This window comes from Apteryx mantelli, chromosome 1 (assembly GCF_036417845.1).
Source record: "Apteryx mantelli isolate bAptMan1 chromosome 1, bAptMan1.hap1, whole genome shotgun sequence".
Taxonomy (NCBI): Eukaryota; Metazoa; Chordata; class Aves; order Apterygiformes; family Apterygidae; genus Apteryx; species Apteryx mantelli.
The window spans coordinates 197,838,931-197,850,269 of record NC_089978.1 but is presented as its reverse complement, the minus strand read 5'-3'; the positions used below and the strand labels follow the sequence as shown (position 1 = coordinate 197,850,269).

The 11,339-nt window shown below is 34.5% G+C and overlaps 1 protein-coding gene across 1 annotated transcript; it reads right to left on the bottom strand.

Annotated features, from left to right (window-relative positions):
- Positions 1-284: 284 nt before the first annotated feature.
- On the bottom strand, positions 285-10,739 carry ASB15 (ankyrin repeat and SOCS box containing 15). The gene is made up of 8 exons (XM_067289964.1): positions 10,597-10,739; positions 9,008-9,060; positions 8,779-8,910; positions 5,849-6,094; positions 5,079-5,250; positions 4,132-4,702; positions 3,407-3,560; positions 285-917 (listed from the first exon to the last, which is right to left on the bottom strand). Exons 1-8 carry the CDS (start codon positions 10,710-10,712, stop codon positions 745-747), a joined length of 1,617 nt encoding a protein of 538 aa, XP_067146065.1. The 5' UTR covers positions 10,713-10,739; the 3' UTR covers positions 285-744.
- Between the last annotated feature and the right edge of the window lie 600 nt (positions 10,740-11,339).

Genomic DNA, 11,339 nt, shown 5'->3' with positions numbered 1-11,339 from the left:
AAAGTTATGACATTATTTCTCAACTAATCAAGCAACAACATGCTGCTTGATTTTCCTTCTTTTTTTTTTTTGTCCATCAAAATCCACTTTTTCTTTAAAAAAGCCTACATAAAGTCTCTCAGTCTTTGCCAAGAATTATACCATGCTGCCCTGCATGCACAGAAGCTGTACCTGGGAACATACACTCCGCAAAAATAACAAAAAGGAATCTTTGAATTTTTGGGGAGAATTTTATAACAAGATTCTGATTTTCAAAATACAAAATGTGTTATATTTCAGGCCAATTACATGACAGAGAAGTGCAGTTAGTTAGTGGTTTAATTTTCTTTGCCAAACTAAATTACACATTTCTTTTCCAAATAATCTGATGCCAAAAACTGAGAGCAGCAATCATGTTTATCATCTTCATTAAGGAGTCCATCAGGAAAATTCTTCTTGGAATAATCATTAAACACAACTTTTACCCTTTATTTACCTAAATTCCCATTTAGTGTTCTACACAATTATTATAGTCTCTGTATTCTGATTTTAGCCTGTATTTGGATAATACAATGTTGAGTTAAAACATAAAGTTGAGCTTTAACGTGCTAGCTTTCTGAAAAAAAATTGTTCCCATAAAAGACATATTTGCAATAAATATCAGGGTGTTCTGAACCATAAAACAAACTAAACAATTCTTCAACTAGTCAAAAATAGTAAAGAAATGAGTCAACATACAGATTGTACACAGTTATTTTTTAAAAACTAATCTAAATGTATCCCTTCTCCATACAGATCATATTCTTTATATAGGATATAGTTCTTGAGAACTGGTGGAAGTGGAAACTTCTTCATGGATGACAGTTTCTGGAGTCTCCTTAATCCCATGAGTTTACGTATTTTCAGACGACATAGATGCTTCAATGGGCGAGGATTATCTAAAAAAATAGCAAGAGAGAAACAGTGGGAAAAACAACGCCATCAACAATGATGGTACCCCAATTCACAGTCTCAAAACATGCTCTAATAAAATTAACATCAAAATCTACTACCTTGGAGTGCTATTAATTTGTCATTTCTGAATAAAATACCATTCTTTTTACCTCCAAAATGTGATGTTACGTGCTGTTGATATTTCATAACCAACCTTCTTCTTTCAGCTATCTGCCTAACATTATTGTCCACTTTTGGAAATATGCACACAGTACTGCATCTCCAAAGTATCTGAATAACCAGCCAGGACCTTATTTAGCATAATAAATGATGAGTGGTGAATGATCTCTCCTTTCTCTAGGTGCACATCTTAAAAAAAATGTATGCTGAGGCCAGCCATGCAAACTACCTGGCACCTTTGATTTCTGCTGTATCAATAAGGCACCAGGACCAGACCTTATCATGCCTGGGACTGTTGAGTCTTCTAAATAAACACCTCATATGAGAATTTACATCACTGTAAGAGCTCAGTTTAATTTAGCTTTCCTGAACAGAACAATGCATTTCAACATACTTGAAGTATCAATACTTAAGACAACCAAATTATTTTGATGTTCCTGTGACAATAACCAGAATGATTTCCTCTGCATGCTGGTATAATCTACCAAAGCAAAATTAAATACAGGGTATCAGCTTTAATTCTAAATATTTTGCTCTTGAACAGCTGACGTTAAACCAAATTCTATTTAAAAATTAAAAAATAAAAAGTTAATAAAATTAATGATGCAAAAATAACTGTTTATATGTTTCCCCAACAGAACAATGTATAAGAAAAAATAAGGAAAAGACAGATAAGAATAAAAAGGTTGTTTTATTTTAGACATGTTAGATGACCCTCCAAAGAATTTTATCAATAAATATGCAAGTTTAATAAACTTCAAAACTTGTATTAAAATTCATTATCTAAATTTCAAAGTCAAAATTACAGTTTATCATCTGGATATTTATAGTATCTTCCAGTGAATTTAACTGTTCATTATGCAAAGCCTACTGCAGTCTTGCTTATACCACGATATATAAACATTTTCACGTACCAAAAGAAATTGTCAGATGATTTTCTAAGGACAATTAGAAATTCATTCTTTGCATGAATTGAATTTTGGAGATCTAAAAGCATGTTTTCAATATATTATTGCAACAGCTATAAAATAATTTATTTAAAATAATAAAAAAAATTGTATTCTATATTACTAATGAATTATCTAAATTTACTATCCTTCAAAATGTGGGACTAAGTTATCCCACATACACATGCAATCACATGTTCTGAGTTAACAGGCGAACATGTCAAATTTTGTGAATCTGATTTATGAGGTTAAATGAGAGGCCTATTAAAATCAAAGGAAGTTTCACTATTGGCTTTGGTGCTTCTCAGTGTATTTTTCCCAGGCTCATTTTTTAGATGGGAAAGGTTTCATTTCACCACTGAGTTGGAAAGGAAATCAAACCTCCTAAATCTCAAAGTTTTCTTCTGAGATGCTGGCAGATCTTGAAAGATCTACTGGACCCAGGAAAAACTATATACAGCTAACAAGCGAGATTCAGCTAAGCTAACTTGTGGTATCCACGATATAAATGTCCATTAAACTGAATTAGATGTCCACACTCCCCTTGTAGCAATGAAGAGAAATAATCATCTCAATTCATCTCATCCTAATATATATATCTACAGTAGACGAGTTACTTTCTAGAAGTTATTCTCCACACAGCTAGCTCAGATGTAGACATCCATACCGCAGATTTTTAAAGTTAAGGGAGGTGAAGCCTATCTTTGATGTCATCAAAGGTGGAAGGCCCAGGATAATTTGTAGAGTTTTAAAAACAAAAGCATACATAGGAAATATTATTCAACTAGTGTACTGAAAATAACAACCTAAACGTATATCATGAAAATCAGAGTTCAGAAATGATGGTACGATTGTGATGTTGCACTCATTGTCACCACCTATAATCCCGAATATTCTGAGATGTAAAACTTTCTCTTATGATACTTCTCAAACAAGTAGTAGAGCTGAAGGATCAAGGGAACAAAAAGAAAGACAAACATGCAAGCAATATTCCTCATTAAAAAAATGTCCTGACTTCCACAGCTGTACAATGGCTGGTGTCTTAAAAATGCATGGGTCAATAAGGAGTTTGAGAAGTACCTCAACAGTGCCAGCTAACTAAAGGGGCTTCCCACAGGACAATGACGTTCTCTGTGAGAGTAATTCTCACCAGGTGTATGTCTGCTATATTCCAGTGAAGTTAGCTAATGTATGACCACTGGCAATAGGCAAAGATCTATCTCAAACTGAGAAATGGATGAAGGACAAAACCTGTTTCTTAGCTAGTACACGGGGATTGTAAAATATTTTGGATGAATATGGCCTGGCATAGGCAGTTAAAGTCTCTAATAAATCATAAAGTCATTAACTGGAAGTTAGATATTTACCCAGTATCTGACGTATCTCTGGCCATTCCTTCTGTGTTTCTAGGACAAACTTAATTTTTGTGCATAGAGGAACATAATCCATATAATCTATGAAAATACGAACCACTTTTCCTGCTAAATGTTTCAACCAAGGAACAGCAATAAAGTCACAGAACTGAAAGGAAAAACACATCAAATAATAATTTCAAAACCTGTGCAAAAGAATGCCAAAATAAAAAATTTAAAATCAATTATAGAAGATAATTAAAATAAAGTATTAGAAATAATTTTAACAGTCATAAACTAATACCTAGGTAGGTTACTTCAAAAGTCATTTGCTTCCATGCATAACTTCTGTGATCCCTTAATCTGTCTGGACAGGTTTGAAGGCCAATATCTGTGATAACATTGCTATAATTTCCTGCACCATTCTGTTTGACAGTGATTTCTCTTTGGAAATACATCTATTCCATTTGTTGGGACAGAAACAGAAATTCCGATTTCTTGCCCTGTGGCTTCTTAAAGCTTTCTTCCTAAATCTCTAATATACAAGCCCAAAACTGAAGTCACTCCTCACTCATAATTTTCTCCATCTCAGAGTGAAGAAAGGCTCTTTTATTTTTTAAGGTCCTTTAAAAAGGGATTTTGCCAGTAACTTAATCTTAATTCTGCACAATAATCTGGAAATTTTAAAACTGGCTAATGAAAAAAAAAAGTGAAGAGAAGGAAGTAAGGTATGTATTTACTGGATTATCCTTAATTACAGAAGAAGTCCATCCTGGGAGAATTTCTTCCTCTGGAGTTGACCACACAAAGGAATTTCCAAAGATATCTTGATGCATACAGTCAAAACACATCTCCACATTGTATCCATGATTGAGCAAGAGCCTTAACATCACCTCATCATTCAAGGCATACTGAATGGCACTGGGGAAATGGGTATCATTGACCAGCATAAAGTAGCAGTTGACATTTGCTCCATAGGATAGAAGCAGCCTTACTATTTCATGATTACCAGCTCTCACTGCCACAAGGAGACAGTTTAAAGGATCCTTGTTCGGATTAGCACCTGCTTTGAGTAATATTTCGGTGCAGAGAATGTCATTGTTACAAACAGCAAAATAGAGTGCTGTTTTCCTTTCATCATCATAACTGTCTGAAATGTGTTCAGCCAACAGAGTATTGACATCAAAATCACTTTCAATGAGGAGTTCTAGACATTGCAAATTCTGGCCATCTGCTGCTGAGTGAAGAGGGCTTAACCCACTTTTCTGGACTGCAGTTTGGGATGTGACCGGAATGAGATATTTCAGGGCCCTAAAAAACAGTGAAGAGAATTAGTAAGGCATCACTCCCCTCCATGAAGAAAAAAGACCATCATCCAGCTGTATGCTAACTTACTAGACACTTTGCACAAGACCATTCCAACACACAAACATCTGTTTAAGCAATGTCAAATGGGACCTTGTATTAATTTGTTTCAGTGGTTTTCACTTAGTCCTAGGCAGTAAGTTTTGCATTTTGTAGTGTATGCACTAAAATAACATTTAAAAGTTAATTCATATTAATGTAATACAGGCACTTCTGAAATATAAATGATCTGTACATTTGCATGTTTAACACAGTCTTCTTCAATTTGACCTTGAGCCACAGAGAATCTTAAATAAAATGTGAAGCCCAAACTCATACTCACAGGTAATGTCCCTCATAAGCTGCTTTGTGTATGGGAAGCAGTCCTGCCTTATTAGGCACATTGCCACTTCCTCCATACTCCAAAAGAAGTGCTATGCAGTCTGGATTACCTCCTCCAGCTGCATCAAATAGTATCGATGCACCATCATCTGCTAAGGCCTGGACATCTCCACCTTGAAGAAGGATAGGGAGTTTATTGTTACATCCCAATTAATTTGCAGGTCATCACAAAAATTAGCCCAGATTACTTTCTTCCTCATTTTCAGAAGAAAAGAAGAAATATTTCTTGTGGCAAATTTTAACCTCAAAGGCAAAACACATCTTGTACAGATACAAATGCAAGTGTTGGAAAATGCTTACTTGAGTGAGGTCTGCTTTGAACTGAAGATTTTAACTGAGGTTTTTCAAAATTCAAAACACAATTCCAGTAATTAATACCAATACAATCCTATACACATTTGTAGGGAAGGAAGGGTAGGAAGAGAGTGAAAGGCAGGGAAGGGAAAGGAATGGAAGTAAGAGAAGAAAGGGGAGATATAGCAGTAACTGATTGAAATGGATCGATAGCAAAGCTGTCACCCCTCTCACATACATTATGGAAACGTGTAAACATCATTCCAGTCCATATTCACATATGCTTCCTTTCCTTCCAAGAATCCAAATCTGATTCATCACTGCTCTTCCTTTCCTTTTCTGTTATCACCCTAAAATACCTCAGCAACCAGACAATATGTACGCAGGTGTGTTTTTTTTTTTAACCTAACTACATACCTTTATGAATAAGATGCTCCAGCACATCGCAGTGACCGTGTTCAGCAGCAACACCTAATGGTGTTACTCCATATCCATCCTGGAGGTTCACATTTCCACCATTCTTCAGAAGAAGAGAAACGATATCTTTGCAACCCTGTTTTGCAGCTTCATGCATTGCTGACCAACGTTTCACACATGGCTGGTGGATGTTACAGTTGTGTTTAATCAGAGTAGACACCATTTGAAAAGAGCGCCTTCTTATAGCTTGAAGACAATAAAAAAGGAAGAAAATAATACAATTAAATTTTTAGACATATTGTCTTGAAGGTTAGAAGATGATTTTAGTAAGTCTAGAAAAAGATTTCCAGTTCTAGAAATCTGGGAATCAAACTCTGGTAAGTAAATAGTGATATCTACTACACAGGAAATCAAGGTAAAACAACACAAGTTGTAAAATATGTTAGTTTGGAACATTGAGGGCAAAAGCAGCATCAGTTAGATTCTGAGAAAGCAGTAGTGACTTCTAGAAAGAAAAAACAACAATAAAAATAATACAGTATTAGAACATAGTCCTTTACTTTTAATGATGGTACAAACATTACAATGCTCCCAGAAAATCACAGTTGTAACAGTCATCTGGTATCTCTAATCCTAGAGTGTACTCTGTGGCTGTTGTCAGCCAAAATACAATTGACATCCATCATATTTACAGGCCACATTCTGCCCTTTTGAGATTCCAAGTTTGAAATTTTCATGGATAACTACAACTGGAACTTATCTGCATAAAAGATCCAGAATAAGAGTCTAATTTCACTTCCAAACTGCCCTTTGGAATAGTGGATCTCTCCACTGACTGATGAGGGAGCTGAGAGAGATCAGCATCAAGGGTTAGTAAATTTAACTTTTGTGAACGTCCCATTATACAAGCCAAAGGTTTTTAAGAGGCAATGGTCTTCATAATTATCTATAATTGCTTTGAAGTAGAGTATTACTTAATGAACCTGAAAGCAGAAATTATCCCACTAGATACTTCTTCAGCATTTACCTTTGTTTGTACTGAAGAACCCTTTAAACCAGTTTTAGAATTAATTATTAATTATGATTTTAGAATCATAACTAACTTTGAATATCATCTATTAAGTGTTAACCACCTGATTCTCTGTTATGTTGAGTCTAAGACTGAAATACATGATGCACACCAATATCTACTTGCACATCTCAGCCCGAAGTGATACAAAAACACAAAAGTATCATATAAACAATACATAGCTGACGACCTCATTTTCAGGAGTTTGTGTAGGGAAATATTTATGGAAATAAATTGTCATTAAAAGGGAAAACATCCTTTACATTAGCGCTAGTTGTTCTTTCCAGGATTCATTAAATAGCAAAGGCTGAAAATAGTGTAAAAGTTTCAGACTTAAAACAACTTTAAAGAGCTGAAACAACATAAAGCAAGATATTTCAAAGTAGGCCTCTAGAAATGCCTTAGGGCCTTAAAATTTCAATACATTAATTGTATTTGAATCAATCAAAGTCAAAAAACCCTCAGAGAACTGAGCATTTTAATATTGATAATTGTATTATATATCGTATTTTCTTACATAGTATAATGGTATTTTGTTATACAGTACTTGAGAATTGTAGTAATTTTACAGATTATCCTCAGAAAAATGAAGATATGAAGATATTTCCAGTTTCAACAGGAATTAAAACCTGATACAGCTAAATTACTCATATATGGTAAAGTATATTTAAATCTACCAACAGTATAAAATCTTCCAAAAGAATCACCTTTTTTGAGGTATTACTTAGCAATGTAGCTGAAGTTCATTTTCAGTACAAGAGGGAGGGAAATGAGCTGGGTGATTTTGAAATCATTCAATTAAAAAAAAACTCCAATAAAAACTACAGGCCTAAAAGATTAAGCAGCAGCTTATTCTTTGTACAATACTTGTACCTTAAGATGGTCAAATAGGACCCAGCTGCTAAAGGCCCTAGGTATCCGAAGATACAGAGAAGTTATCTTGAAGAAAATAAATAGGTATCAGACTCTTAGGAGTATCTTTAAGAGCAAAGTTTCAGCTCGGTGACCACCTAGGGCATAACTAGCACTGAACTGAATGCTGGGCACATTTTAATAAGTGCAGGATATTAGTTTCACCTAAAAAGATGACCACCATTTAAAACATATAAGCCAACAGGAGTACTTAGGTGAGTAAAAATTACTCACAGTTAAAAGGATTTGCAAAAATGGGCCTAAATTCCCCTTGTTAGAGTCAGGTTTTGAGTCTGCAGAAATGGACATGCCAGTTTAGTTGAGGGGAAGCGCTACAAATCTTTTTGCTTAAACACAGGGAAAGGAGGCAATTACCAATAAGAAGTGGAGTTTCTCCTTTGTCATTTGTGGTATTTGGCCAAACACCCTTTTCCAGTAATGTTCTTACATTTTCCACAAAGCCAGCTTTTGCTGCCAAAGTTAACGGTGTTTCTCCATCACATGTTTTATATTCCCACATTGTTTTATAAGATGCTAGAGTTAATAAAGTGAAAAAAGATAAAATTAAAGCACAAGGCTGTTAGGATGTACATACACCAGAAATCCTTACGTGCTAAATCTTTATGAAAATTACTTGTAATTATGCTTAACTTAATCTACCTAGTACTGCCAGACTGAGTACTGAATAGTAATTTTCGCTCTACATATCTGTAGGTTTTTGAACAAAGCGTTAAAAAATGGCCCGAGTTCTTTGCTCATGTAAATTCATATGATCTCCTCAAAATAAAATTTGCCTGATAGTTAAACAACATAGCAAGATACATGGAAGAACGTGTTCATACTTTCTTTAGTAATCAGTTCCAACCTATTTCTGTGCATGCTTGCTTATTGTTGTTTCTTTGTTGCTCCCACTATCTTGGGTCTTGCGTGATATCTTTACCGTACTCACCATCCAAAATGATTTCAAGTATTTGCTGAATTGGCTGAGCTGCAGCCTCATGCAGTGGAAACCACCCTCTTTCATCAGCTTCATCCAAAGCATATTTCTTTTTCACAAGGTCTTGGAGCCCAAATACTTGACCTTAAAAAAATCCAATAGATAAATGAGATGCAGTTGAAAATAATAAGCTGAAAGCTCAGAGTTTTGCATAAGGACTATTTTATTTTAGGGGTTTTACCTTGCTTTATGGCTGTTACAATTTTCCTATTTTCCTCACTAGGTGGTATAAATCTATCAAAAAAAAAAAGCAGAAAATAGAAAATACAACCAAATAGTAGATGCATTATATGAAATCATTTATTCAATATTTGCCATTTGCTTCTCATCGGAGCCAGCTTTCCTTCAAATACATTAGTTGCAATCTTGATTAGCCTTGTTACCTCTTTAGTTATGTCTGTATTGTGGAACTTCAAAAGCATCCAAAGTTCCCAAGTTGGATGCAATTAATGCTGCAAGCTGACCTCAAGAGGAACCCCCGGTGTATTCTTCATGTTCCTTTCCCTCCTCCCCATTCTGCTCCCCTGATATAGCAGTTTCCAGAAGGAGCCGTGAAGTGCTCTGACAAATCTTCTAATTTGGAACAGAAGTGAACTAAAAAGTGTATTTGTCACACAGTACAGAAACAAGCCCTTCAGATTCAGAAACATTAAATGATAATTAAATGATAATTTGATGGCATCAGAATATCAATATTTATTAATGAAAGAGAGCTTGATGGCATCAATGTTATGATTTTCCCTGAAAATGAGTTGTCAATATTTTTAACAATATCATTTAAACCTGCATGTGATAGAAGTTGAATGCTGGTGCTTGCTAGTGCCTTGAGATATTTTGGTGATAAACACATCATAATAACCAGACCAGAAAAAAACAAAATAAAGCAGCAGTCAAATAATAGCATACCCAGTGGCTTTACTGAGAGCCTTCAGTAAAAAGAGAGATTCCAATCTAACAATAGGTCCTCATGAGGACCTAAACTTCCTTGAGATCTCGCAGGAAATTAGTCAATTGAGACTTACAGTTCTATCTCTTCCTTTCAATTTTAGATAGAGCATTCTGCAAAAAATATTTATGGGAATACTGCCAAAGAACTTCTATTAAGACCATGTTTTGTTTCACAAATATACTTTTTAAAAGAATGCAAATGGCCTAAAAAACTAGGGAAAGTATTAGTTTAGTCAAGCGAATTTAATCTTCCTAAATTCTCTCTGTAAACCACAAAGAGACAGGTTGCACTAGAAGCCAGTTCAGAGCAGAAGCTCTCTTCAGCTTTCAGAATGTTGCCCATACAGCACAGATCTCTGAATAACTCCAGGTAAATAATTTATGCCACCCTAAATAGCTCAGTTGAGGCCAACATTCTCTAGTCAAAGGAACTAGTCTTAATCATATCATTAATGTCACGTATGAATCCTTGGTGGATCATTCCTGAGGGTTTTTTGTTATTTTAGTTTGGATTTTTGTTGTGTAAGTAGTTTGAGTGCACAGGGAACGGCTGGAACAAGCAGACAGATAACTAACAAATCAGATGTTCTTGTCTTTTAAGTTTGATCTTTTAGAAATGTATGAGGAAAAAAAACCCTAACATTTTATTCTGTTTACTCTTTTTAATCATTGCTTCAGACAATGCTTCATTGAGAAAGACAGGTAATGGCCACACTAAGAATTCTTTTTAGGAAGATATAAAGCACTAAAACAATAGCAGTGTCTCAAAACACTCTAAAAATATGGCATAATCTCTTCACATGTGTATTGAATTCACAATACCTGTCATTATAGCTGGAAGATACTGGTGGCTTGGCTGCATTTGATTCTTGAATGCTAAGCTGTATGGCATACTCAGTGAGCAGATCTTCAACCAACTCTTCACTTTCATCCATCATTTATTATGGAAAGATGAGCTGTCTTGAAATACACACAAAATATACTTGCTAAGGATCATATGCTGCAGAAGGAATGTCTGAATATTTCTTATAATAAAATCAGGTGTTTCTATCAAATTGTTTTAATTTAATAATATTTTGGTAAGTTTATTACTATTTAAAAATGATAGAAAAAGAAACAACCCTGGAAACATTTGAATTGGGAGTGCTGGACATGCCATTTGCAAAAGCTCTTTTTATTACTCGCGCATTACATTCACCACCTACAAACAAATATTAGACAATTTGTGAACCATAAAACAAGACTCTTCCTCTTAAGAAAGCTAAGGTCATCAAATCAGTGGATGTATGATTTCCACAAAAGTATGAATAATGAACAGTAAACAAAGTTATAACCTTATGAATGATTCCTAATCTAAAATAGGCATTCACAAGTAATTCGTGAACAAACCAAAATACATACACAATTAAAATTTGTAGTAAAAAAAAAGAAAAAATTGAGAATTATTTACAGAAAAGGTCAGCTATTCAGAATCAAATATGATCAGTTATAAGGATGATCACACATCATACTTATTCAGGATTACACAAAAATCAAATTAATTCATAGAAGCTATGAACTAACTT